The 27,199-nt window shown below is 56.0% G+C and overlaps 9 protein-coding genes across 9 annotated transcripts; 5 read left to right on the top strand and 4 right to left on the bottom strand.

Annotated features, from left to right (window-relative positions):
• Positions 1 to 33: 33 nt before the first annotated feature.
• J7T55_005056 (glutamyl-tRNA synthetase) lies at positions 34 to 708 on the bottom strand (the record flags this gene model as incomplete). Its single annotated transcript, XM_053144417.1, has 2 exons — positions 34 to 433; positions 488 to 708. The coding sequence occupies 2 exons, from the start codon at positions 706 to 708 to the stop codon at positions 34 to 36; spliced, it is 621 nt and encodes a 206-aa protein (XP_052992780.1).
• A 1,393-nt stretch (positions 709 to 2,101) lies between these two features.
• J7T55_005055 (uncharacterized protein) lies at positions 2,102 to 3,493 on the top strand (the record flags this gene model as incomplete). The annotated part of the gene is made up of 1 exon (XM_053144416.1): positions 2,102 to 3,493. The coding sequence occupies one exon, from the start codon at positions 2,102 to 2,104 to the stop codon at positions 3,491 to 3,493; it is 1,392 nt and encodes a 463-aa protein (XP_052992779.1).
• A 1,009-nt stretch (positions 3,494 to 4,502) lies between these two features.
• Positions 4,503 to 8,055, bottom strand: J7T55_005054 (uncharacterized protein; the record flags this gene model as incomplete). Its single annotated transcript, XM_053144415.1, has 2 exons — positions 4,503 to 7,932; positions 8,024 to 8,055. The coding sequence occupies 2 exons, from the start codon at positions 8,053 to 8,055 to the stop codon at positions 4,503 to 4,505; spliced, it is 3,462 nt and encodes a 1,153-aa protein (XP_052992778.1).
• A 3,478-nt stretch (positions 8,056 to 11,533) lies between these two features.
• J7T55_005053 (JmjC domain-containing protein 7) lies at positions 11,534 to 12,941 on the top strand (the record flags this gene model as incomplete). The annotated part of the gene is made up of 6 exons (XM_053144414.1): positions 11,534 to 11,781; positions 11,909 to 12,066; positions 12,123 to 12,231; positions 12,316 to 12,654; positions 12,737 to 12,796; positions 12,857 to 12,941. The coding sequence occupies 6 exons, from the start codon at positions 11,534 to 11,536 to the stop codon at positions 12,939 to 12,941; spliced, it is 999 nt and encodes a 332-aa protein (XP_052992777.1).
• Positions 12,942 to 13,748: 807 nt separating this feature from the next.
• Positions 13,749 to 16,652, top strand: J7T55_005052 (secretion pathway protein sls2 rcy1; the record flags this gene model as incomplete). Its single annotated transcript, XM_053144412.1, has 1 exon — positions 13,749 to 16,652. One exon carries the CDS (start codon positions 13,749 to 13,751, stop codon positions 16,650 to 16,652), a length of 2,904 nt encoding a protein of 967 aa, XP_052992776.1.
• A 380-nt stretch (positions 16,653 to 17,032) lies between these two features.
• Positions 17,033 to 18,414, bottom strand: J7T55_005051 (uncharacterized protein; the record flags this gene model as incomplete). Its single annotated transcript, XM_053144411.1, has 2 exons — positions 17,033 to 18,063; positions 18,183 to 18,414. The coding sequence occupies 2 exons, from the start codon at positions 18,412 to 18,414 to the stop codon at positions 17,033 to 17,035; spliced, it is 1,263 nt and encodes a 420-aa protein (XP_052992775.1).
• Positions 18,415 to 19,697: 1,283 nt separating this feature from the next.
• On the top strand, positions 19,698 to 20,597 carry J7T55_005050 (frag1 dram sfk1 family protein; the record flags this gene model as incomplete). Its single annotated transcript, XM_053144410.1, has 2 exons — positions 19,698 to 19,779; positions 19,873 to 20,597. The coding sequence occupies 2 exons, from the start codon at positions 19,698 to 19,700 to the stop codon at positions 20,595 to 20,597; spliced, it is 807 nt and encodes a 268-aa protein (XP_052992774.1).
• Positions 20,598 to 21,192: 595 nt separating this feature from the next.
• On the bottom strand, positions 21,193 to 24,158 carry J7T55_005049 (uncharacterized protein; the record flags this gene model as incomplete). The annotated part of the gene is made up of 3 exons (XM_053144409.1): positions 21,193 to 22,079; positions 22,137 to 23,666; positions 24,092 to 24,158. The coding sequence occupies 3 exons, from the start codon at positions 24,156 to 24,158 to the stop codon at positions 21,193 to 21,195; spliced, it is 2,484 nt and encodes an 827-aa protein (XP_052992773.1).
• A 1,748-nt stretch (positions 24,159 to 25,906) lies between these two features.
• On the top strand, positions 25,907 to 26,836 carry J7T55_005048 (uncharacterized protein; the record flags this gene model as incomplete). The annotated part of the gene is made up of 1 exon (XM_053144408.1): positions 25,907 to 26,836. The coding sequence occupies one exon, from the start codon at positions 25,907 to 25,909 to the stop codon at positions 26,834 to 26,836; it is 930 nt and encodes a 309-aa protein (XP_052992772.1).
• Positions 26,837 to 27,199: the final 363 nt, after the last annotated feature.

Here is a 27,199-nt window from a genome sequence, read left to right as displayed (position 1 = left end):
TCTGATTGCATCTTCTCAACGAGTCTACTCATTTCAGCCCTGTAATGCCTTCTGCAACAAAGACGTCGCCCGGTCGCTGTGCTTCATCTGCAGCGCCATTTCTTGACCCTTGGGGCTCATCTTCTTCCATGTCTTGCGCAGAATGCTGATAACCTTCTCCTCGTCATGATCAGGCTTTGATTCAAAGCCGTCAAGCTGATCATCCAAGAAAACCAAGCAGGCCACATCCTCCAGCACCTGTGTCTCCTCGTTGGTGGCCAGGTCCTGCTTGCTGATCAGTGCCGATATCCGCTCGAGATCAGCGCCTGGGAGTGGTTCATCCATGGAGGCAAGTAGTTCTTTTACTTGAGATGCAGCCTGGCTCTTCTGCTTTGCCCTCCACGTGAGATATCCGGCCCGAGTCATCGGGTAGCTGCTTCGTGGTAGCTCCCAGCTTTCAGCTCGTCAGTCAACGCTTGGGGCCAGTGAGCGGGGAAAATAGACAGACCGTCTGAAATGTTGCGCCCGGCAAGCAACTTGCAACGCAGGAGAGGCATCAGGACACCTTGGGGCGAGCCAGCTCGTCATCTTGCGGGCATAATGGAGCTCATACGGTAGCTCGCCTGAACCATCCGGTGCGGGGATCTTGTTGGGATCCTGGGCATGAGCATAATCAATGAGCTTGATTGCTGCCTCGTAGTTCCCACTGAGCGGAGGGAGAGACGCCATTGTGACTTTGCAGGTGAAATGAAGCTCTTGACAATCAGGTCACGGCAATCAATGGCGGAGGGACGTTCGACTCGGGATGTGAAGTCAACCGTCCTTGTGCGTGACTAATCTGATCTGTATGACATGTGATTGGCTCCAATGATAACGACCGACATCGCCCACGTCACGAGTATCATACATATGAAATTCTCAAGATTTAGGATAAAAGTCTTCCCATAATGATTTCAATTCTTTGATTCCATACTGTGCTAGCTCCCAGGCGGCAGGTCGGTAAGCGTATGCGAAACAGACTCGCAAATATCAAATCTACAGCGTGGCAGAGTCTCAGGAGCCTGGATAGTTTCACAAACAATTACATTGTCCGCTTTGGCAGGCTGTGTTGTCTCACAGAAAAGTCCTACTGATGGACCCTTGGTGTGAAGCCTTGTTGAGTTTTCTCGTAAGAAATTGTGTAGCATATATCACAGGCTTCTAGGCCAGAAGGGACAAGAATGCACCTGCAAGCTCGAGTAGGAGCAAGTTTCCACCCTGCACAGATGTCAGCGTTGAGAAGCTACTTAATCTGACTTAAAGGTGAAGAAAGGATTTTTGAGTATAAATTCACAGTGAATTGGCTTTCTCGTGGTCGCTCATGTTATCGAGTAACATTCACGCCTAATGGGATAGCTTTCCAAGACTGGTTGCAGAACGCCCCAAGCAACATGCTCTCAAGGCTTCTCGAACAGAAAAAGTATCTTTAAAAATGTCATTATCCTTTCATGACACTGTGATCTTGAGTTCAAAAAGCATGAATACCTGTGGTACGTTTTGGGGAACCACATCGTTATCTGGCAGCATGGAATGTGTTTGGTCAGGGTGACTTCGAAAGCGCTCGGGAGAATTGCCCACACAGAACATGTAAATATGTGGATTCTATGGCCAGCTCTGATGTGATTAGTTAATACAGGTGTATGGGTGAGACTTGGATTGTAACATGCTTTCGTCCCATGTAGTATCTTGTCACACTTCTTTGAGCTCAAGAGATGTTATCATGTGCTCGAGTGGCCTATCGTGTTGTCTTTTAACGGAATTTAAAGCTGATTAAATCTACCTCTACCAAAGAAGCTGCGAATTGTATTTGATATCCACACCGATCAGTTCACGCAGAGGAGAGCCAGAAGCTTCTGTTCATTCAGAGGATCTAACAATTAACTTGCTCAAGGTTTCGTAGGGAAGCACTGCAATCCACTGGGTTGTACTTTGTCCCCCCAGAGCCGCGCTTAATCCTTGAACTTGTCCCTTCACCCCGCCTCGTTTGTTTACCGCTCACCAAAAAAATACCTTGAAACCCTCACTGCTGTCAACCCACAACATTACTCACCGACACTGCTCTCATCTTTCCATTGAGGTCAAGATGTCTTCCCACAGTGACCTCGCCATAAAGGGCGATGGCCACAAGCGCATTCCAATCTCAGACTGCAAGCTTCAGCCCCTTAATCTTCTCATCCCAGGCGGCGCTCCAATCATGGTACCCAAGGACAAGACTTGGCCGGGTACAAAGAAGAAAGAGGTGATCAAGCTCAAGGTCCCGCTCCCCGAGAGTAGTTCACACGACACTGGAGAGGGAGATGGATTGGGTGAGGAGCCGATTGCCACGAAGACAAAGTCGACGAAGGTCAGCAAGGTGAAGAGGCATGCCACTGTGCACACCAAGGTCAAGGCAGAGAAGAAGCTGGAGGAGCCCTGTAAGAAGGCAACCAAGCTGGACAAGCTTGCGACCGAGGCCAAACAGCGCAAGAAGCTGGAACAGCAGGTCAGGGAGCAGGAGCAGTACATCGCAAAGCTTAAGGCAAAGTATGCACCGGAGAAAAAGAAACACGGGAGCAAGGAGAGCAAGACTTACATCCAGGCTAGCGAGTCCGATTCTGACGGTAGTGCCCCATTGGCTTCCACCACCGAAGATGGGTCCCAGGCTTCCGACGCATCCACCAGCGGCGCTCTCACCGATGCGAGCGAAGACGTCCGCCACCTAATCAAGAACTTGAAGATAAAAGCAGCAGGCAAAGAGGATTCCGACTTCACAAAGTCAGAAGACTCTCAGCTCCTGGCCAGGAAAGAAAACGGAGAGTCTTTCAAAACGATCGCACAGTACATGGGTCGCTCCAAGAAGCAGATCTCGACGCGATATCACGAGCTCAAGGAGCTTGGCAAGACAGCGGAGACTGCAGGTACAGATGGCCCGGGAGAGACGACCGAGGCTGCGACTACAGACAATGATGCGCCAGCTGAGGCGTTTGGTGGTCTCTTCGACATCAGCGGCCTCCAGGCCAAGCTGGAAGCCACTGCAGCAGAGCAAGCCCAGGCTGAGGACCAAACACAAGAGGCTGAGAAGAAAGAGGACGACCGCGACGACGGGGAAGCTTCCAACGCTCCCAAGATTTCTCCCGTCGGAATTCTCAAGACAGCCGGAGGCGGCAAGAAGAAGGACAAGAAGAAAGCCAAGCTGACTCGGCCAGCCGCCGTTGGTGGCGAGTCCGGCTACGAGTCCGGCTCCGAAGACTTCTCCACCAAGGCCTTCATCGGCAGCTACGCCAGACGGCTTCTGACCAACAAGAGCGCCATCCCGGAGGCGGACGACAAATTTGACGAGGAAGACTGCATCCTGCTGGCGCTTGCTGATGCCCGCCGGAAGGGTGATTACTGGCAGCAAATGCAGGCCGACTTTGCCAACCTGACTGGCCGGATGGTCCCTGTCGAGGTTTTGAAGTTTAAGTTTGGCGAAGGGGGAAAGCCAGAGGGATATTGAATCCGTCTTCTGTTGATCAGGCCATCAGAGAGCAAAGGACGTGCGACTGTACATTTGTTGACAGGCCATACAAAGACGTCCTGAGTCCTAAAAGGCCCGTCTCTCTCCACATATGCTGTTTCTTATGGCGGTTTCGATAAGTCAACGGTATCAGTCGCCTCGTCCATAGGCTGTGTTGATTCGATGGTGAACAGATCAGGACAACTGGCAAAAGAAAATAGAGAAGCCCTCTTTGGGGACGTACCGCTTCCGGGAAGGGAAGCAAGCTCATGAAATTCATGGGATCTGAAAGTTGTGATTGAAAATGGAGTTTTGAGAGTGCGGATGGCAGCTTTGAAAGTATGGATGGAGCTGGCAGTCTGACTTTATGTGAACAATTGGAATCCTGCTAGGGATGCGTACTTCAAGGCTTCTCCAGGATTTCCCATCGCACATGTCTGCAAAAGATCAGCAGTGAAGTTTTCAAGGAGGCATTACCATAGGTTGCACAAAAAACAATAATCGAGAAGTTCATATCCACCTTTGCCGTGCACAGAAGCTGTCATCAGCCCCCATTCTTTTGAAATGGCTCGCCAAGAGGCTATCACCGTAGGTAGCATCAGAATAGGTACAACTTCTGGAGAAATTCTACGTAAGTGTGATTGAATGCAGTCAACCATACAGACAAGGTTGAGATACAGGCCTTTATGAGGCATGCACTCATTCGAGTATTTTGATAGTAAGTAGCAATCCATGTTGAAATTTCGACGTAGAATGATAGCCGGTCATTTCCTTTTGACATTGATCACCCATGGGAATAAAGACACGATATTTTGGACCAACTTCACTGAAAACTCCAAGTACGATGGAAGCAGAGGGGACGTTGCGCAGATATTTTATTCCTGTGCTATTTCCAATTCCCTTCAAATCACACCTGCCTTGCTCCTTTATGATGTCCGTTGGTATCTCTGGTAATCTTTATGAAACCGATTCCTGCCCCTTTTGTAATATTACATCACCAAACTCCTGATCAACGCTTGTATTGCTTGTACGACAAAGAGGAAACTCTAGGCCTCGAATGTGGTGCTCGCCTCCGCCTGTTGGTGAGGTTTATGTCCTCAGCCCCTTCCTCGTCCGCATTGTTGAAACGTTCGTGGCCTACTGTGATGATCTTGACGACGTTCCCAAAGCCAACCGCGGCACTGCTGTAGCCAACCTTGATCATAGGCCCGAGCGTTGATATGATCAGTCCAGCAGGGTCATCTGGCGCGACAAGGGGCGTGGTCTCAATGTTTCCTTCCTTCTCGACCCGGCTTATCACCCATATTTCCCACGTTTCCTCTAGCTTGCTCCGTCTCGGCGAGGGATCAGCATGTCCCCGCCGGCGAAGGCCGGATTGCGCAAATGCGGGCAGTCGTTCTCTCATCGGAGATCCCCGATCGTCTTTTTCTTTCCTCCTTATGCCAACTACGCACCCGTTGCGCAATGGAGTCCATGCACCGGGGTTACGTATCCGACGGGTAATTAGCTTCGTTTCTGCCCATGTACAGCTAGATCGCGCGGGCGCACCGACTAGATCTGAGAAACAAATGTTGTCGTAGTCTTCGCCTGGGAGATATGTCTGAAGCACACATTCACCATCGTCTCCACTCAGGTAGGCCAGCGTCAGAGAGGCGACAGTGCCCCGGCCACCAGGACCCATTCTTTGTCCTTGGTAAACAAACTTGAGAGATTTCGGCAGTATCGTCTCAGTTCGGAAGGTGTGCATCAACTTGGAAGAATAGAGATCGATCAGGTCGACACTGCTTGTTCGAACGACCATGTACGACGCGAAGCCCTGAACCGGTAATAGAGCCTGCGGCTCCTCGTGGTTGTCACCCGCAATTATGGCCTCCGAAGATATCCAGATGCCGTCGCGATAGTCAACCCGGTGTATGCAGGCACGTCGTGACAAAGTGACAATGGACAAGCGTGGCTCAGATTGAGCCGATGTTGCTACAGGCGGGTCGACATTGGTCAGCCGAGGGTTCGCGATGGTACTGGCTGAACGAGAGCTAGGTGGCAGATGCTTACCCTTTTCCGCAATGGTTACAGCACAGATCAGGGGGCTTTTGCAGATCAGGTACTCCGAGGAGTCGGGGGCACCGGGCAACAGCTCGGTCATAGTACCATTCCGTCTTACAATGACGATGGAACGCAGAGAGCTGTTTCCGGCGGAGCCGAAGAAGAAGGCCTCTGGCTTGTGCCCGTACATGTCGATAGGTGCCGAAGGTCCCCATTCCTGCTTCGTGATGCTCCAGAGCAGGACTCGGTACGTCGAAAGTATCGCCAACCAATTCGACGAATTGTCGACTGCCATCGCCTGTATTGGGAATGGGTTGTCCATTGGAGATTCGGGCCTGTCTAGATCGTGGCTTGCGAAGTCGTACTGCAGGTCCCACACCCTGATCTTGCGATCAAGTCCAGCGGACACCACATGGCTGTCGGGAGCGACCAGCAACCTCGCAATATCGAGCTGATGTCCGTTTGCTAGATTTTTGATCGAGACGAGAGGCTCATCGTCCGCCTCATCCTCGCCCCTGACGTCCACCATTTCATCCCAGAGCAAGTAATTCATGAGAAGACGGACTAGAGCCACCAGAACGAGGACCGTAACGATGAAAGGTGTAAGCTGGTGGTGCATAAAGTCGTATATTGCGTCCGGAAACCACCGCGCGCCCTTGGGAGGGTTCCGGTTGGCACCCTTGAGCACGAAAATGACCGGGTCATGGACTCGAGCAACATAGCTGTGAGCCCAGGGCTTGATAACATTGATGACCTCCTTTGCTGTCTCGTGATCTTGGAGACGCAGCCAAGACTTCGGGCTCCGAGCCTGGTGTATCTGCGCGTAAGGTGGCGAGTCTTCTACATTGTTAGTTCTCCAGAAATGACGCAAGAATCCTGCAGGGCTGCGCGGGTTTCCGCTCTGCAAGAAATGCCATTGTGCCGCGAGGACGAACCCCAACATCACGACGGTCCCCGCGATGCGCGTCGATAATGCTATCCTCCCCTGTAAAATAGCATCTACAATGGATTGGCGCGGTGGGCCATCTGGGGCCATTCGGTTGTTCCTGATACTAGCCTTCTCCAAGGCGTCTCCCAGCTCGGTCCGGCGCACATCGACGCTGAGAACAGAGAGGAAAAATGTCGAAAGGTAGAAGAAGTCGAAGAGAATGGCGATGGCTGCAAAGGTGCAAAACGCCGAGACCCCTGAAGAAACCACCCTGGCCAGGCCCCAGAGAATCAACAGATTCTGCGCCACGCTTGCGAGCGCAACATGACTGGTCTCGCCGAACGCATATCCAATCCTGCTGCTGGTGTTGTGATCGGATGGCGTGAGGATCACAGCGTTGATAAGCCGGAAAATGTTTTCCAAGCTCATAGCCATTAGTACAAGAGGGTAAGCCGCCCTCGGGATCCTAGAGAGATCGATCCTGAAAAGGGCACACACGGTGAGACTGGAAACGATCGACATTATGATCTGGGCAACAACGGTCACGATCAGACCGAGTTTGGACTTGACGGCTCTGATCTTGGAGAGGCTCAGCAAGAAGTAAGAAGTTGTCAGTAGGTAAGCCAGAGAGAGCAAGATGGCGTCCTGGATCGAAATTGGACGGAATTGAAACTCGAAGAGCTGGGAGCCAGCTGACACACCGTCACCGGGGAAAACGTCCCATTTGTCTGCCATGCGAGCAGCGCATTCCTTGGTCTTTCTCCCCCATTGCCTCCCAACTGGCGAGTCTTGCAGATGGAGTAGGGTGATGACTAGGGCGTCGGCAGCAATGAGCCGCCTGTCCTCGAATTTCTTGCCGCTGAAGACTATCGAATGCCGCAGGGTCACATTGACCGACGTCGGTTGCGTCTTCTTCTCGTTGACCGTGTTGATGAAGTCTGAATCTCGCGCAATGTTATCGGCGTCGCAGTCCCAGTACTGCAGAGGCGAGTGGAAGAACCAAGACTGTTCCGTGAGGCCATTGATGACATGGAAGGCGTCCCTGTCCTGCTGGGTAAGGTCGGCTTGCGGGTCGAGTTCGGGGATGCTCCTCTTGGGCCGTCGAGGGTTGAAGTCCGTGGTTGGCCCCAGTATCTCATCCTGCAGCTCCAGTGCGCCAAGGAGCACGTCGCGGTCGAGGGCCTTCATGTAGCTCCCGTGCACCCAAATTGTGCGCATAATAATATCGGGCTCGACAGCACGCCTGTCGTCCAGTGGCTGGGCATCGGTCCAGACATGGAGAGGAAGGTTCGGTGCGGCGATGGTGTAGTCGGTCGTGTAGAGGAAGGGGCAGGGATAGATGAGAATACCAGCAACGGCCACGGAAATCAGCAGAGTTGCGAGGACATGTCGAGCAGCATATCTCCCATATCTGGTCAAGGCACTTCGAAGGGGGTGATTTGGTGGCAACAGAGGGGCCTCGGTTGTCCTGATGTCCAGGTTAACCCCAGAGGCCACAATTCGGCGGTGCGAGGAGAGACATAGACGGGCAAAGAGAGGAAGACAGGGAGAAAACCTACCCTCTGAGCGGGTAAAGAAGATACCAGATCATCACAAGCAGGTCCACCGAGAGAGCCCAAAAGTGAAGTGGGTGTCAGGAGAGCGAAGGGCGAACAGTAGACAGCTCATGCTTGGCGCGAAGATGGCGAAACTATAGTGTACATGTAAAGCTAAGTGTGGCGAAGGTCAGACAGACAAGAAAGTGCGAGAGAGGTGAGAGGGCGACAGCTTGCTGCGTTAGTAGCTGATGGGGCATGCGCCCGAGGATGGACAAAGGTGGACCCGCAATATGTGAGGGCGACTTGGAAACACGATTGGGTGGTCGAGGGAAGGCGGTAAGTGACAGACAGTACTCCGGGGGAGCTGAGACCCAGTCACAGCGGGAGACAGGAGGATTCCGCCGCGAGAGGAGAACGGAACCTTAAAAGTCTTGTCGTGCAGGGCCGTTGAGCAAGAATGGGGTGGATTCACGTGTCTGGGACGGATGGGCTGGAGTCTAAAGGCGCAATGGATCGGCAGGTGTGCGGCACCATAGACCCGGCCCAAGGGAGACGACACGATGCCAAGGCCGACAAGAGGACGGATGCGAGGGGCGCCAGTGCCCAATGGCCGAGGGAGGGTACCTAGGGACAGGGCCAAAATAGGCGGGATAGCAATCCTATGCAGAATGGCCTTAAGAGGAGTTGCGATCTAGCACTGTCAAGTTCTGGAAGGTGAGCTGAGTGAGCTTTGGGGGGGGGGGCGGCTTGGAGTTGTCGCACAGCTCTGTGTGCAAGGAGCCCCTTGGACTCGGGAGCTTGGGGCCGCTCGCAGTGGGGAAGAGGCTAGGTTTCGTCGATGGCCTCGCGCTGATATGCGTTCCTAGATCTAACTGTGCCTGGGTCTGTGCTTCGGATGCGCAGGCGACTGGGCTGGCGCAGACCGGGGTGTTACGACGACGGAGGCGGATGAAAGCAGGTGGGAGGGAGAGCTGTGCTGGGGCCAACTCGGCTGACAGCTGCGATGGTTCGGAAGGCGCTGCCGAGTCAGGCTGGGCTTGCGGACTGGCGAGGCGATGAGATGCGATGCGATGCGATGCGTATCGAAGCGATGGCGCTCGCGCAACAAGACTATTCCGTATGTGTGGGTAGTCTAGGGGAGACTATGCCTACCGTGCAGTAGGTGTCTGGGGGATGCGAAACCTTGACTTCACAGACTTCCAGGCGGCTCCAGGTGTGGTTGGTCGGTCGGTCGGTGGTTCGCTTGTCTGTTGCAGGCAAGGATCGAGAAAACTGGACGAGTTGACGTTGCCAGTGGGGGCGCCACATGCAGGGGTATCGTAGCTGGCAGCGTGGAAGCACCTGGCTGGTGGTGGTGTGGTCTGCGAATACCTCTACCTAGTCCTGCATCCAGCACTACTGCAGACTACCAAGGTACCTGGGCGGGTTGGTCTGGCAGAGCACCTACCCAGGTAGATCAGGTACCACTGCCCAGATGGTCGAGAACTGAACTGGCCTGGCTGGCTGGCCTGGATGGCTGGCCTGGATGGCCTGATGATGGTGTGTATTCCTCTTGCGTAGACCAGAACGACGAAGAGTTTGTCCTGGGCCGGTGCACGGACACCAAGGGGAAGGGGGGTAACGGCGGGGGTCGACGAGGTGGAAATGGCACGCTGCGACTTGGGGTAGAAGAATCGAGGAAGATTCGCTGCAGCTCTCTCTGGCTGTCACGTAGGCACCTGGGTGGTCGTCCCCAGATTCGGAGGAATGCGGCGGCGCCTCGATGATCGACGTGTGAGCCCGCAAAGCCAAATCAAAGTGATTTGAGTTGTGCCGTGCGTCCCGTGTCGTCTTGTGCCGCCTCGGGTCGTCTCGTCTCGGACCCTGCCGTGGATAATAATGCAAATGCGGCAGAGGGTGAGATGGTGTGGATGGCAGATGCAAGATAGTGCGATGCGGCTGAAAGAGAGGGTGGTGAGTTGGGAGGAGGGGGGGAGGGGGAAGAAAATGACTGTGTGTATATGTGTGTGGGTGTATGTATGGGTGAGTGAGTGTGTGTGGTTGTGCGAGTGTGTCTAGAGACTGTAGGTATGAACGAGACACCACTTGGGTGAGACAGAGTTGGTATATCTCAGCCTGGTGGAAGTCAAATAGCAAATAGCAAACAGCAAGTTGCGCAAGTGCTTGTGTGTTCGTGCCTTCTGTGGCAGTGGAACGGGGAGAGACGTTGGACGAAGAGGAAAAGGACGGCCGACTCACCTCGTGCCTGTCCAGCGACCTCACTCGAGTCTTTGCTTTTAGTCTTGTTTGCTTGCTGTGTTTGAGTGTTTGAGTCCTGGATCCAGTCTTCCGACCTTCACGCCACACTTGGGGCCTGCCAATCTCGACGGACAAGTTCCAGCCTCCGGCTCACGCTCCCCAAGAAGCCACACGCCGGTCATCATCGCGGCCATCGTGGTCATCGTCACTCATTATCATCACGGGACGCCACTGCTCGTGCTCGTGCTCGTGTCTCGATACTTATATGGCATGGTGCTGTGCTTCCATCCCGTCGAGGTGCCGGCGACATCCGTTGTCCTCTTCGGTGACCGTGGCCTGAGCAACGAACATCGCCATCGCCGTCACCAGTGCCATTACCATTATCGTTAACATCACCACTACCAGTCCTCGACATCCATTGTGCCACAGGACGCGGCTCGGCTGCGGGCCCTTGGGAGGCGAGGGCTGGCGGCGATCATAGCATGGCCAGGTCTCGGTGTGGTGACAATTTTGGGAGGTGTCAACAAGGCAATCAATCTATTTACATTTGACAGGATCATCAGGACGTCTTATATCCCTCCCCCCTCCCTTCTCTTCCATCGTCTTCCGGGTCGGGTCGCCCTTGATTTGCCCGCGCTCTGTTGTCAACTGCCATAATACTGCAGAGCCTCGGGGCACCAGAAGGGGGGGCCGTCAACTCCTAGACCCAATTGCAGCCCTGTCGTAGGCCCAGCAGCCGCCAACTTGTCAGGCCACTTTGGGTTATCATCAGCCGATTTTGCCGTCACCCGATTGCTTCGTGCCCTGCAACTTCACCGCTAGCCTGCCCCAGTCCTCCTCTGATTGGGCTCTCCGTCCCTCCGCGAACCCCATTCCTTAACCCTACTCTCCTACGGCTCTGCACCTCGCATCGCATCGCATCGCATCGCCTCGCCTGGCCTCGCCTCGCCTCGCATGCCATCACACCACGCCAGGCCCGCCTGCCACACCTCCCTTCCCGCCTGCCACGCGGGCCCACCACACCTTCGATGTGACTTTATCTTGACCTCTCCAGGCTCTCGGGATCTGGCCAAGATCTGGCCAGCACCCATCACCTAGCACCCTGCCTGCCTTGCCACGTGCGCCGTCCGAGGATCAGCAAAGGCGGGCCCACCTGCCGACGGAACCACGCACGTTGTCTGGGTTCAGCCTGCATCACCACCGGTACGGGCCAGGACGACATCCCCTCACCGGCCCGACCATATCCTGGAGCAGGTGGCTCGAGACCTCGTTGGCCCTTTTCCGTGCGAAGTCATGGAGACAGCAGTCGTCGACCCTTTGGCCGAGTTGCTGACCAATTATAACGAGCTGAACACCTCCGTTGTCGACGAGCTCTATGAAGAGCCAAGCCCGCTTGAGTTCATGAGATATGTCTCGAGAAACACCCCTTTCGTGGTGAGGGGTGGAGCAAGCGACTGGAATGCAACCAAGACCTGGGATCTGGGCCGACTAGAGAACCTCTTGCGCGACCTGACCGTCAATGTCGCTGTGACTCCCAAAGGGTTTGTGATCTTCCACTTTTCGTTGCGTCTCGTTCCCTCGCACGGAGGCAATTCTGGTCTCAGGCCCCGCGCAAGTCTCTTGTTTCGCGCCGTGCATGTGTCCTAATCATCGCTTCTACGTTGTCAGGAACGCCGACGCTCCCACAAGGAACGAGAAGGGCGAACTGGTCTTTGCCAAACCGTGTGAGGAAGACCAGCCCTTCTCCGACTTTGTTCAATATGTTGCGTGTCAAGAAAAAGATGCTTCCTTCCCTCAGGACAGCGAGATAAGATATGCTCAGACTCGTGAGTACGAGTGATGCCTCTCTCGCCGCCGCCAGGTCCTAATTTCCCCGGCCCAGAAAATGACAATCTTCGCCACGAGTATATCTCTTTATTCGACCAGGTCCAGCGTGACATTCCGTTTGCCCGGATTGCTCTGCAGAAAGAGCCCGATGCCATCAACATGTGGTGAGTCACAACGCGGAAGGAGAATGGACAGCCGTCTCTATAAATGACTACCTGTGGCCTGACGCATGTTTCGTTGCAACCAAGGATCGGCAATTCCCGCTCAGTGACAGCCCTTCACAAGGACAATTACGAGAACATCTACGTACAAGTTCAAGGGCAAAAGCACTTCGTCCTGCTGCCTCCACATTGCCACCCATGTGTTAACGAGAAACCCCTCCGCCCCGGGACTTATGCACGGGATGCGCAGGACGGCGGACTGCATCTGGCCATGGACGGCGGTGGAAACGGCGAGGCAGACAGTGTGCCGTTTGCAATCTGGGACCCGGACCGTCCGGACGAGAATGCAACACCTTACTCCAAGCTCGCGGAGCCAATGCGTGTCACATTGCAGAAGGGCGACATGCTTTATCTTCCTGCCATGTGGTGAGTTTGTATAAGTTTCGGGCTGGTGACGCATTCTGCTGGAGAGGTGGCAATTGCTGATCTACGGCGACGTTTATCACAGGTATCACAAGGTGTCACAATCATGCTCCGAGGAGGGCATATGTGTTGCTGTGAATTATTGGTATGTCAGATCGGGTGGGTTGCGCACATCCTCACGCCCAGTTGGCTAACTACATTGCAGGTACGATATGGAATTCAGCGGGCCACTTTATCCTGCAACGTCATTTGTAAGATCAATCAGCCTACAGAACGATAGCGGTCTGTAGCACATGTATACATTGGTGAGTTAGGCTCCTCCAGGGTAGAAGGTCTCATGTTCCCATACCAGACACCCCCAGGATAAAGGGGTATCCCAAAGAGGGACGTCACGCAAGAGAAATCGCCCTGCAGCTGTGAAGAAAACACAAACATGTTGCTGCGATCCCGCACATAATCGGCATAGATGCTGTAGACGGACAGAGGCGCTCCATGGAAATCAAGCTGTATCGCTGTAAGCTTTTTGAATGATTATAGTAGGATCAGGAGAAGAAGGCGGGTTTCCCCCCGACCAATGCCTGTATCGAGTAAAGGAGGCGACCCAGAATCAAATTTCGACAATGCGAATCGTAGATGAAGCCAAGAAGCAGACCGCATCTCAGGGCGACTTGGCTAGGCGACACGGCCAGCCAAGTTCGTGGACGGGACGATCCGTGCTGCTGCTTGGGTGTTTTCTGGAAGTACCCAGTTTCTACGCTGCAGCAGGGCACGCATGCGGGTACTCAGGGGTAAGCTCACCTAGCATTCGGTCTACCTAGGTAGCTAGGCTGTCTAGTGGGTGGGACCCCTCCTCTCTCCACCACCTGCGTCTTACTCTGTCCTTGTTCCGTCGTCGTCCTCATCCTCGACACGACTGTCTCCTGCCCAACCATGAGAACAATGGGCGCTATCTCCCCTGGCCTGCTTCGACTACACACAAACTGTCCCGCCTTGGAGAATCGACACTCCGTCTGCATCTGAAAGCTCGCACACCATCGACCTCACCCCATGCATGAATCGCTCTCCCTAGCTCAACCCAACCTTGCAACGCCGCCAATATGTCGAGGTTCAGTAGGGCCCCAGGGCCCCAGAACACGAGCATCCTCAACACCTTGCGCGCCACCGAGATGATCGACAGCAAGGCCGCCCTGCCCGCCGAGATCCTCGTTACCATCCTCGACTACCTCCCCGTCTCCGACCTCATGCGCTTCGCCCGCACCTCCAGCCGCATGCGCGAGATGGTCTACGACGACACGAGATGGGTCGCACGGCTCAAGAGCATGGGCTTATGGAACGAGATCGAGGCACGCCGTCGCTTCGATGACGCTGTGCGCCGCAGGAAAGAAGCTCAGGAGAGGGAAGCCAAGGAGCGCGCCGCCGCTGCCGGAGCCAACAGTCAAGCGTCCGCCGATGCCGGGAGGCAAATAGGGGCGGCAAAGAGGCAGTCTGCTACTGTGTTCTTCGATGCCTCTGTCGAGCAGGAAAGGAGGAGGAGGAGCAGCTATCTTGCCAAAGCCGCGGCGCCAGCCAACGCCGTACCGGAGCTGCGCGATGGCTTCGAGACATTGGCCGTGACCGGCAACTCGCAGCAACCAAAGCAGCCCCTTTCGGACCCTCTCCAGGACCCAGAGGATTATTTGCAAGTCCTAAAGAACGTCAAGAGTGTACGTGGTCATGCAAGAGAGGAGTACGGCAAGGTCTACGGTGCACTGGGTCCGTTTTATTTCGACCTGGTGCGAGCAAAGAGCCACGCCGATCCGGCTTTGTTCAAGGCCTTTAGGGACCCCGAGCGGCAGGCGCAAATGTTAGCAAATCTACATGTCTTTGCAAAAAGTGACTGGGCTTCCGGCTGGGCCCAGCGGGAGGAGACGCTCACGCGCATGACCAACATATTCGAGAGCGCCGTGCTCAGGGAGTTTGAGCAGGGCTACGAGTTTTGGGACGTCGAAGGACGGATGAAGCGGTACGCACATGTTTTGCACATGCTCAACAGCCCGGCGGGCGTCGACCTCTTCATCCACAAGCACCCCATCTTCTCGGACAAGGAGGTTCTTGCCAACTCGATGGACTGCATCAACAATGGCCCTGCGGACGGGATAACGCTAGGACCATCACAGCTCTTCTTTGAGGTGTTGACGGGCAAATTACGCGAACAAGCCGTGGTCATGGAGAAGATATTCCCAAATCCGGGCAAGGTGTTCTGGGCACTTGTGGACAAGGTGAGGGAGGACACCATCATGGACTACGCAACCACGCTATTCGATGAGGCACGCGACCGCAGCAAAGAGTCCTACCTTAAAGCTGTGTCTGGCATTTTTGAGCAGTGCCTGCAGTCCCTCAGATCCCTGGAGGTGCCACAGACATCGGCCGAGGAAAGTGAGGAGAAGTCAAAAGAGCAGGCGCATAGGGTCGTCGAGCCTCACCTGGATCTGTACCTGCAGGATGAGCTCGAATTCTTTCAGAAGACGGCCGAGGAGGAGGTTGGGAACTGGGAAAGGAAACTGTCGGAACAGGATGCAACCGTCGAGTCATTCTACATGTCGAACTTCACCAAACCGGTGGACAAGAAGGATTTCCTGAGCTCCTTCAAAAAGACAATCATGATGCCAGTAACGGTGCTACCGTCCCTACCAGGACAGCTGCTTACGTCTCCCTTCGGCTCAACCACGGCCAAAACCGCCTCATCTTCAACTGCAAACGGTCAGACCCTGGCCCCTTCGGCATCACAAACACCCGGTGTAGGCGGACCAGACCGGACGGCTAGCCCACTCCCCGAAAAGGCGCCCACAGACGAGCTCGCAGCAAAGGCGGCGCTCATGGCATCCCGGCTCGAGGGCATCAAGTCTTTATTCAGCATCGAGGTGGCACTGAACCTGGTTCACATGGCCAAGACGAGCCTCGGGCGCGCTGCCGTGCTCATCCAACTCGGGGGGCAGGCGGGTGAAGAAGCGCGTGAGCAGTGCGCCCAGATCTTCGTCAGCCTACTCCGCATCCTGGGCTACCGGCATATCAAGCCGGGTTTCGACAAGGCTGTGGACCATCTCGCGGGATACAAGGCACGTGAGGTAACGGACCACGGTAGCCAAGGCGGGGTGGCACCATTGGTCACATTCATTGAGCTGGTCAACGTGGGCGATCTCATCTCACAGATGGTTGACGTCTTTTATGAACAACAGCTCCTGGCGTCGCCGCGGATCGCGGACCGAAACGATTTCCTCGACCAGAGCGGCTTGGCCAAGAAGAAGTTTGAGCAGATGCTGGACGAGAGCGTGGCGGCGGGGTTGAACAAGGGTATAGACGTGCTCATGGACGAGGTCGAGTACATCTGCGCGACGACACAGCTGCCGACCGACTACAACCCCATGGGGCCCGAGGCGGCAGGCGGTGGCGGCAGCGGCAACGGCCTCGGCGCGCCGGATAAGCGATCTAGCGTGGCGAGTTTCGCATCGTTCGGCAGTGGCAGCACCCAAGGACCGAGGAACTCGACGCCTGTGATGGACCTGTCCCCGACGCAGACGGCGCGGCGCGTGGTGGACCTGGTCAGCTCGCACACGCGCATGCTCGTCGGCAGCACCGAGAAGACGATGCTGGAGGTGTTCAACGGCGAGGTGGGGCTGCGGCTCTTCACGGCCGTGTGCAAGCACATCAAGCGGCAGCGCGTGTCGACGGACGGCGCGACGCGGCTCATCGCCGACTGCACCCTGTACTTTGATTACATCCAGACGCTGCGCAACGCAGACCTGCTGGCGTACTTCCGCGCGCTGCGCGAGCTGAGCCAGATCTACCTTATCGACCCTCGGCACTCCAAAGAGATGGCGACGATCATTGCCGACGGAGATCGCTTCGGCGGGGTGTTCCGCGCAGAGGAGGTGTACGAGTTTGCGGAGCGGAGGGCAGACTGGTACCAGGTCAAGAGGGATGTTGAGAGGGCCATGTATGGTCTGGAGTGTTGTTTAATGTGAAATGAGAGGGGAATTGGACGGGATTTGACTGCGATGCAGAGATGGCACAGCGGGGATGGCGTTTTGGATAAAAAGAGCCCGGGGAAGGGAAGCGTCAACTGCCCCTCCTCAGGATACTGCTGTATTGCAAGCTAGGCAATGTTGTGGTGCCCTCTAACAGGTAGATATAGAAGCTATTGTCCAATTGACGCCTGTCTGAAACCACATTTGTTTACCAACTAAAACAAAAAATGCTCTACCTGAACGCCCAACGAATGCCACCAAGTCAATCACAATTTTGGTCTTTGGCGGACGGCATGCTCCCTATTCCACGTCACCCAGCCTGGCTCCCTCGCCCTGTCTCGATACGGACCAGAGTCAGATACGGCCCCATCGAGACACTACTCCCTAGGGCGGCCAAAATCCAACTTGCGCGCGACTGAGCCGCTGCGGTCCGGCTGCTCGCCAGCCACGACGCCGGCGGGCCTCTTGAGGTCGGCGCCCATCCTCTCCTCGTCCTTGCGGGGCAGGTCCTGCTTGCGGGTGGGGCGGGGCTCTGCGTGCCACCAGGGGTGCTCGAGCATCTCGCGGGCAGTGATGCGCCGGCGCGGGTCGAGAGTCAGGGTCCTCATGAGCAGGTCGACGCCGTCGTCACCGACGGTGCCGAAGGTGCCGAGGAAGTCCTGCTTTGTGCGCTCGGGGACGACGGCGGGGCCGTCGGCGGGCTTGATGTACTCGGGCAGCTTGGTGACGCCTGGCCAGTTGTCCTCGGTTGGGGTGCCAATCTGCTGACAGATGAGGCGAATCTGGTCGAGCTCGGTGTTGCCGGGCAGGTAGGGGACGCGCAGGACCATCTCGGCCATGACGGTGCCGACGGACCAGATGTCGACGGCGCCGCTGTAGTACTTTGCGCCGTAGAGGAGCTCGGGGGGCCGGTACCAGCGGGTGATGACGTTGGAGGTCATGTAGCCGTAGGGGTCGCTGAAGGAGCGGGCGAGGCCAAAATCGGCAAGCTTGACCTCGCCGTCGGCGGCGATGAGCAGGTTGTTGGGCTTGATGTCGCGGTGCAGGACAAAGTTCTCGTGGCAAAACCAGACGGCGCGGACGAGCATGCCCATCCAGGCCTTGATATCCGGGGTGCCGTAGCGGATGTTCTTGTCGTCGCGGATGAGCATCTCGAGGTCGCCAAGGGGCAGGAACTCGAGGACGAGGCAGACGTTTTGGTCCTTTGTAGAGAAGACGGAGAGCAGGGAGATGATGTTTGGGTGGGAGAGCTCCTGGAGATGCTTGAGCTCGCGGACGGCGTCGGGGGCGAGGCCCTCTGTGTATTCCTTCTGCTTCTTGATCTTCTTGATGGCGACGAGCTGGGTGGGGTCGGCGCGGGCGTGGCCGAGGTTGACGATGGCGTAGGTTCCCTCACCAAGCTTCTTGCCTTTGAGAGAGAGAGAGGTGTTAGCTGTGAGCTCTTGGGGTCTTTAGGTGGTAATGCCAGATGGTGGCTAATAAGGTACAGGAGATGCCATTCAATGGGTCAGTCAGTCAGTCAGTCACCTTTAACGTATTTTCTCCGCTCCTCCATGTTCATCTGCTCGGCCAGGTCCATGGTGGGAGGCTGAGAGGGCTGGGCTGGCTGGGCTGGCTGGCCCGGTGGGCGTGAAGAGCGTGGAGTGCCATTTGTGGAGGAGGGCACGGCGGAGGACTGTCGTCGCAGGGGGGATGCGAGGGTTTTGAGAGAGGACTGCAGCGGGTTGGAAGGGGGGAGGACGAGGGGCGAGGCAGCCATGGTGCGAGTGTTGTGTCGTGAAGCATGCGATGCGAGTGGATGGCCCAGTACCCGGTGGATTTTGGAGGAGGCAGCTGGCCTCGGGGCGCAGGAGGGGGCAGAGATGGAGGAGGACGCTGTTGCGGGTTGTTGCTGATATGTCAATGTTGATATTGGTGTTGAGGTTGAGGTTCAGGTCATTCAGCCTTGCCAGGGTCATGTCAGGATAATTGGCCGCCTGGTGTGGCCCGAGCTCCAAGGTGGGCTGGTGGGTGCTACTTGCTTGTTGCCCTTACCCTGTACCTGACCTGAGGACGGGTAGGCCCGAGCTCCCGGGAGTGGAAGCACACACTGTCTGTACCTACCTAGGCAGGTAATCTAGGCCTGTGATATGACATAGCAGCATGCCCAGAGTACCACCTTTGCACGTGCTTACCATAGCATACAGTATGTTGACTGCATGTCCTATACAGATGTTAAAGAGGCAGCAGTTGCAGTTGCAGTTGCAGCTCTTGATCAATTGAACCTAACAGTGTTTCCTCTCTTCTTTTGGCCCCAATGCCAGTGCCGATGCCAGTGCCAATGCGTGTACAGTCAGCGAGTGCCTACACAGAAGTGGCTTAGGTGATCTACTGTGAGAAGGTCGCAAGGTCCCGGAGAGTTGCAGGGGTCCGGGCACGGCATTAACGCAGCGGAATTAGGGCGATAAATGAAATGATGAGCCCGTGAGCTGATTGAGTCTAGACGGGCCACGGATCCACTCGGCATCGTCTGACGTCACCCCCTTCAACACGCGCGACCGACTCGGCCCCAGGGCAAACACGACGCAGCAAACAACAGACACACACACCATCGACGTAATAGCATAGCCCATGCCCATCAGTCCCAGTAGCGTGCAAAACTGGGAAAAAACTCAATCGGACAAACCCTCCAGTCTGCCCAGTACCCTGTACACGTCAGTCCCGGTGGCTCGGGCAGTCACCAGCCAGACACGCCAGACCATGCTGCTGCTACTAAATTCACTAGTTGTCTCGTGTGCATCATCATGATTCTCTCTCTCTTTTGCTTCTAACCATCCATTCATCCACACAACCCGGTCTGCTGCATTGCTGCATCCTTCCCGCCTCCCTTGCGCGGGTACCATAATTTTCCTCCTCTTCATCTACCATTTAGCCTCCAATACTATAGCGTGGCCATAGCATAGCAAGCCGCATCCAGGGCAGCCTTCAATTCCCTTTTTATTTGTTTTTCTTCCATATTATTCCTATTCAGGTGGGGTCACAGAATAAACACAGAGCATCATCATGCTGCGTCTATCATATTGGGTCTTCCCCATCATTTCCGGCCTCGTCTGGCTGGGCACCCTTCTGGGCCTGCTTCTTCACTGTAAGTACAATTACAATGACAATGTTTACATGGCGCATATGCGCGCCCAGGTCCACGTATTCTACATGTCTGCTAACCCGCTTGCTCCTCCAGGGGTCATCGACACGCACTATAGAATCTACCCGTCCATGTCTGGCAACCAGACAATCGCCTACATCTCGGACGTCGGCGCCCAGGAGCTCAAGCCCCTCTTCATCACCGGCAGCGTCATCACCACCATCTTCTTCGACATTTCCTTCCTGAGCGACCGCTGGCTGCGACACAATGGCCGCCTCGTCCCCAACACAACCATCGGCGAGAAGGTCCTCTCAGGCCTGACCATCTTCTGCGCCCTAATCGGCACAGTCGGCCTGATCCTGCTCAGTATCTTCGACACCGCGCGCCATCCCCGCCTGCACGACCTCTTCCTCGGCTTCTTCATCGTCGGCTACCTGGCGTCGGCCATCTTCATCTGCTGGGAGTACCAGCGACTCGGTATCCGCCACCGCGAGCACCGCGTCCTGCGCATCTCCTTTTGGATCAAGCTGGCCTTTGTGCTCATCACCATCTGCCTGGCCGTCCCCTTTGTCGTTCTGACCTCCATGAAGAACTACAACCCCGCCGCCATCCTCGAGTGGGTCATCGCCGTCGTCTTCAGCTTCTACGTCTTCTCCTTCTACGTAGACCTGTACCCGGCCGTCTACACGAAGAACGGTGGGAACTACCGCACCAAGACCTGGGACGGCCGCCAGCGCAAGCCCGAGGTTCACAAGATGGAGGAAGGGTCAAGTACCAGGAGTCACTTCCACGGCGACGGCGGCGTGCCCAACAACTTCTAAGGGAGTTGTCTCGGACAGGGATGTTGGCGTTCACCGGTTGCATTGTTGGGCGTTACTGGCGTTGCTTTAGTGGTGCGTCTGGCGGTCAACCTGGCCGCTTATTTTGCATCGGTCGGCGTGATGAGATGAATACACGCATTCCACACAAGACAGATTTTGCATACGTACATAAATAGATACTGAATATATAATCCGTATTACTTACTCAACAACACCATACTCCAATTCCTGCCATCTTGTGCACATGGCGCGATTTCGGATTTTCCAGTTCCAACATCATCAAATCATTCATTATGGAGCAGTGACGATGTCGGCGATGCATACTCTTATATGCGACCTGAGAACCATCAGCCGCACCGTGCCACAAATTGTGTACATTAAAAACCACTTGTTGTCAGGCCCATGCCCCTCCGAAGAAAAAAATACAGGCCCGTGCCATATGCTTGCTTTACATGGCTAAAAGAACGCCAGCGCTTCCCTCCCACAGTGGAGGCCTCGGCCTCGTATGGTGTCAAATAATTGTCTGTATATCCTCAGCCACAGAAGCGAAAACAAACGCTAGTATCACCTCGCCTCCTGGCGACCCAGAAAACTCTCAGTCGATGTTCTCAATGAACTTGGAATCCCTATTCCCGCTTCCCACACTGCTTCGTGGCGTGATACCGATCCCTGCCACAGCAGGATCCGCAATGGCCCTGGGCGGTGCGATGCCCTCCAGCTCTGGCGCCCAGCTCGACCTGTCCGGTTCACTCCGCCCCGCAAGGGCGTCGTCAACACCGTCGTCACTGATTGTGGACTCGCCGATTCGTCCCTGTCTTCCGGTATGTGTTTCAACAGAGGGGCCGGCCGCGGCAGTCTTGCTACCACTGCTCTCTCCCGGTTCGTCGAGGCCTTCAATAGGTGCGCTAGCCCTGCCCGCGAGTGCCACCTCGCGCATGCTGGCGCTCCTCTCCTCGCTCAGACTCGTCATACTGCCCGTGCCGTCCGGGTGCAGGCGCGTGAGCCGGTGGCCGCCGAGGAACCCGCCCGGCACCTTCCCGCCGGCGTCGGACGACTTCCCACCACCGCCACTATTATTCCCCGATATGGATTTCGCCCGGGGCTTGTGCAGCCGGGACTTGAGCCAATTCTTGACGCGGCTGGTGGGCGACTCGGTGGCTGACTCGGGTGACGTGTTTGACGATGGTGACAGCGGCGACGGGTCGCTTTTGCGGTTGCTGGCGGGTGATGCCTTGGTTTGGATCCTGGGTGTGAAGGGGAGGATGCGGTGCTTATGCGACGTACTCTCCTCGGGGGCCTTTTCAGATGCCTCCATGGGAGCCTCATCATCGCGGGCCTCGGAGTCAACAATTGCTGCTGCTAATTTTCTCTTGTCGCCTTCTTCTCTGGCCAACCTCTTCTCTTCGGCCTTGGCGGCCTTCTCCTCCTCTTTTTTGGCCTTTGCCTCCTGCTTGAGCTCGTCTCTCCTAGCTTTGTCCTCATCTGCGAATCGTTGTCAATCAGTCATCTTATACCTTAGTGTTAGAGAGAGCCACTTACCCTTGAGCTTCCGCTGGGCCTCCTTTACCTCTGCGTTTCTCGCCTTCTCGGCCTCCCACTCCAGCCTCTTCTTCTCTTGCTCTTCGCGCAAAGCCACGATCCTCTTCCTCTCTATCTCCGCCTTCTCATTGATCTCATCGAGAAGAGGCTGCACCCTCTTGGCTGCAATCTCTTCCACCCTCTCACGGTCCATATACTGGCCGGCGCCGAGGTCCACTCTCCCAGCAGCGCCGTCGCCACCCTTGCGCTCATCACTCCTCGCCTGAGCAGTGGCATGCGCCCTCAACTCCCACTCGCTAAGCTTTGCCGGGGCTACTCGGCCCGTGTCACGGTACATCTTCTCGTCCATACCCTCCATGGCAGCCTTGACGTTCCTCTGCGCCGCGGCGAGCAGGGCGTCCCGGTCCTTGGCGCGCTGGGACTCGTCGACTTCGGAGAGGCGGGTGGAGAAGAGCGACATCTGTTTCTGGATCTGCTTGGATCGCTTCCGATCGTCATCGGCCATCGTACGGACAACATCGCTGTCACTAGACGAGCGACGCCGTGCTTTGCCCAGTTTCGTGAATTTTCTCCCCGGAGAAGACGGAGCTGGCCCTGCGCCGTAGTAGTCCTGGTACCCCCTGTTCCGCTGATGTTCATCGTGGAGCTTTGCCAGCCTCTCCTGGGCAAGCTTGTAGGCCGCCTCCTGCAGGTTGTTGAACTGCATCGGCCGGACGTGGTCGCTGTCGGCGCTCCCGGGCCGCGAGCCTCCTTCCTCGTGCCTGGCGGCGTCAAATGCTTTCTGCTGGGAGCTGTACATCTTCTTGGCCATGGCAACGGCGCTGGCATGCAGCACAGCCTCACGGTTGCGCTCATCGACCTCGGGCTTGACGGGCGGGTTAGACGTGTACATCTGGCGATCCAGCTTGGTGATGGGTGAGGCGCCGGCATCGCCTGCGCCGGCGGCGGCGGGACGGTGGGCGATGGTGGCAGCGCTGAGGGCGTTAGAGGCAGCGTTTGCCGAATCGGGATAAGCCATTGGGGTGGACGTGGATCGTGGCCGCGTGCTGCCAGCCATGGCGCCCCGGGCCGCGCGCAGACTCCTCTGCCTGTCGAGGGCTGCCGTTGATTCTGTTGCGGCCGAGTCCCGCGGGAGATTGCGGCCGGCGGCGAAAGCCTGGTTCGCGGCCGAGTTGCCCCAGACGCTGGCGGGCTGAGAACCCGACGAGGGCCTGTCGTGGCGGGTGGCGTTCTCGGCGGCGAGGACTGCGGCGGTCTTGGAGCCGGCGGGGCTGGGGTCTGGCTTCCAGGGTGAAGGCATCTTGTAGTCACTTGCAAGAGTAGCAGCCCTGTGGGCGGAGGAGTCGCTTCCAGGAGTCCAGAGGGTGACTGGCTTGGAGGAGGCCCAGCCTAGTGAGGCTGCTGCGCTCGCTGCAGCATCGCCTTTTCGGAGACCGAGAGACGGGTACGACGGCAAATCTTGTGGCTTCGCGTACCTCAGGCGGCCATCATGTCCTCCGCCCGGTGCTGGTGCTGGTGCTGATGCCGATGCTGATGGTGTGACTGGTCAAATGGTTGCGGGTAAGCAAGGACGTATGTAAAATGTGGGCAAAGTTGGAAATAGGATATGGCGGGAACTAATGTACAAGATAGATATCAAAGTAGCATAATGAACAGTAGGGGCTTTAAGTAGACAAGAAGAATGAGAGGTCTTGTGACATGAGGTGAGTTGAGGTCGTGTAAGGTGAGATGGAGGCGGATGTCATGGCAGGGATGACGTCGTGTCGCATGGGTCGGATCTGCACGTCAAAACTCCAAGCAGATAGATGTCTCTTGTGCAGAATCTAAATAAAGAGCGAGCGGGTGGGTAGGGGGAAACGGGATTTGCAAAATGAAAGTGAGAAGTGACAGTTCGGATGCTCGGGCAGTGTGTGCGTGCGAGATGCGAGTGTGGACGCGTACGGAGTCACGCATACCTGGGGCTTGGGGTGCAGGCTGCAGCTCGTGTGTGGCTGTCTGTGTCGCCGCGCTGACAGATGTCATGGTTTGGGCCAGGGGTGGCGGGGGGCCACGGGTAACGATGGGTATATGATCTCGGGCAAAGTCTGTTGCGTTGTGGTGTGTATGTGTGTGTGTGTGCGTGTGTGCTTGTTGCTTTGTATAGTCTTGTCTTGTCTTGTCTGTGCCCGGATCCGTTGAGCGGCCTCGAGTGTATTGGAAAGCAATCGCCAGCAACAACGGCAGTAGCAGGCAGGCAGGAAGGATTGTGGTGGTGATGATGGTGGTGAGGAGGGGACAAGGACGGGAATTGGAAGTTGAGGTCAGAGGACACAAGACGGCATATCAGATCCGGGGGGTAAGCTGTGAAGGGAGTGACGAAAGGGGCGCAGAGTAGCGTGCGTGTAGACTATTGTGTGCCTGTGCCTACTGTACATGTGCGTGTGAGAGGTGTGGTGTGGTGTGAGTAGACTACAGACTACTTAGAGTCAACCGCTCAACCCCGTTCTGGTCAAGGACGATCAGGTCTGGATCGGCCCTAGCCTACATCCATCCATCCATCCATTCATTTCATCAATCCGTCAATCAATCCATCCATGCAGCATCCAAGCATCCACATCCAGACGGACGGATGGACAGCTCAATCAGGGGTCAGAGAGGCAGAGAGGGAGACCGAGTTCTGCCTGTCTGTGTCTGTGTCTCTCTCTGTCTGTTTCTCTTCCTTTCTGGTCGATTTCAGGCCAGCACCAACACCAGCACCAGCACCAAGACGAACACCAACACCAACACCAACGCCCTTGTACGAGCAGAGAGATCACCGTCGAATTGGGCCGAGGCAAAGGTGCAGTAATAGTGCCCGTCGTTGGACAGGCACAGGCACAAAGAAACGGCCTACGTCATACGGGAGCAAGGTATGTTGGTGGAGGGGCCTCCCAAGACGGTGCAACCCGGGCCCTGCGCCGAGCTGTCTTGGCTGCTTACTGCTGCTGCTGCTACTGCTCGTGCAGTAGCAGTGACAGTAGATCTGCTTCTGCCCATGCCTCCAACGCCAAGCTCCCACCTGTGGACGGATGGGTGGTCGGATGGATATGCATGGATTGGTGTGTGTTGATGCCCTGTCGCTGGATCTATTCATTCGCGCTGTGCTGTGCTGTCAAACAAAAAATCAAGCATCAATTCTCATCCCCATCCCCGGATCTCCGGTAGCCAGACCCAGGTCGGCCCAACGAGCCTTGCTCAGACCCACAGAGGCCTGGCCAGCCGCACGTGCTGTACTATAGATATACCATGTCATGCTAAGCTAGGTAGCTGGGTATATTGGAGTAGATACAGACCAACTTGCCGTCTCCTGTCTATTACCAATGCCATCACGAAGCATGGATCACAACTCATAGACGGTATATATATATACACATATATACACATATATCATATATATCATATATCATGGTCGGTATCTTACATTGAGGTCTAGTGTATGTCCTAGCCTACCACGCATATTTGCCATCATCTGGACTGCCTACACGCCCAAACCCATGTAGTCTAAGTGCTGTGGGTCTCCAAAACCAAGCTTGACGTCGGTCCATGACAGGGGTTCAGATCTGCGTTCATCAATCCAGAATTCTGCAAACTCACTACCTGCTCAATCACTATTACCCGCATCATGCCCCTGAATATACTCGTCCGATCTGAAAACGTAAACCCATATACCATCTCTCAGCTCTGTCTCATTCCAGGAAGCTGACCCGCCCACCATCTTTGTATATAATCTTGTACAAGACAATCCAAGGAGAATGGCATCGTCACCGGCAGACCCTCCCTCGCGAGGGAGCAGCACATCCAGTCCCCTCCCCCTTCACGACGGTGGCTTCCGCTCCCTCCTCAACTTCCGCGATGTTGGCGCCACTATCAATGGCCAGCTGTCCCGTCGTCTCATCCGCGAGGGCCTGCTCTTCCGCGCCGCACGCCCTGACGAAGCCACCCTCGCTGACCGTGCCCGCCTGCGCTCCCACTACGGCATCCGCACCGTCATGGACCTTCGCACCAAGACTGAGCACATCCAGGCCGCCAAGAAGCGCCAGCGCGATGCAGCCGTCCCTGCTATGCTGAAGACCAACGACGCCCTGGCAGGCCCCGTCAAGATCGACGGCATTGACTACCGCGAGATTAAGATCACCGGCGGCGGCTTCGAGAAGTTCATGCTGAGCCAGCTGTGCTGGTCCAGCTTCCTCAAGCTCATAGGTCTCTACATCATCGGCCTCCGCATGCAGGCCATCGCCGTCCTGGGCCGCGAGGTCATGCAGCCTCGCGGCCTCCTCGGCCTCGGCTGTGACACCCTGGACGCCTCCGGCCCTGAGATCACCGCCGGCCTGGCCTCCCTGCTTGAGCCTCATGGCCTGCCCATTTTGATCCACTGTACTCAAGGCAAGGACCGCACCGGCATCATGGTCGTCCTCGTCCTGCTCATCTGCGACGTGCCCGTCGACGCTATCCAGTATGACTACCACCTCTCGGACGAGAAGCTGCTGTCCGAGCAGGAGGACCGCCTGAGGGAGATCCGGGAAATGGGTCTTGGCGATGACTTCGGCAAGACTGCCCCAGGGTTCGTGAGTGGGATAGTGGACCACCTCAACTCAAAATATGGCGGCCTGGCTAAGTACCTGGACGGTATCGGCTTCGGGGACGACAAAAGGGCGAGGTTGAGGGAGAAGTTGGCATACTAGGCTATACCCTCGTCGGACCCTCATCAGATATCCCATTGCATGCATAGCGTAGGCGTTCGGGGGGCACTCCCAGGATTTGGATACAGAGGCTCCTTACTTCGGCACTTCTTCACCTCTAGCCTAGTTCCCACCATGATATGACCGTTGTATGCTGGCCACCGATGTAGCATGCCATCCAAAGCTGTCTGAGTCTGTCGATGTGGATTTCAATCATCTGGGAAAAAAATCAATACGCATTGCGCACAGGCTCGGAAGGCGAATAATTCCCGGGAAAACATGTGACCTACAATTATTCCCAAGGTCAATATGCGCGGACGACCCCATCTCGAGATCGTGGGCAATTCACGATACCCATAATTACAT

Source organism: Diaporthe amygdali (genome assembly GCF_026229845.1).
Source record: "Diaporthe amygdali strain CAA958 chromosome Unknown NODE_17_length_903054_cov_64_435670, whole genome shotgun sequence".
Classification (NCBI taxonomy): Eukaryota; Fungi; Ascomycota; class Sordariomycetes; order Diaporthales; family Diaporthaceae; genus Diaporthe; species Diaporthe amygdali.
Note: the sequence above shows the minus strand (reverse complement) of the source record. Positions and strands in the feature narration are given on the sequence as shown.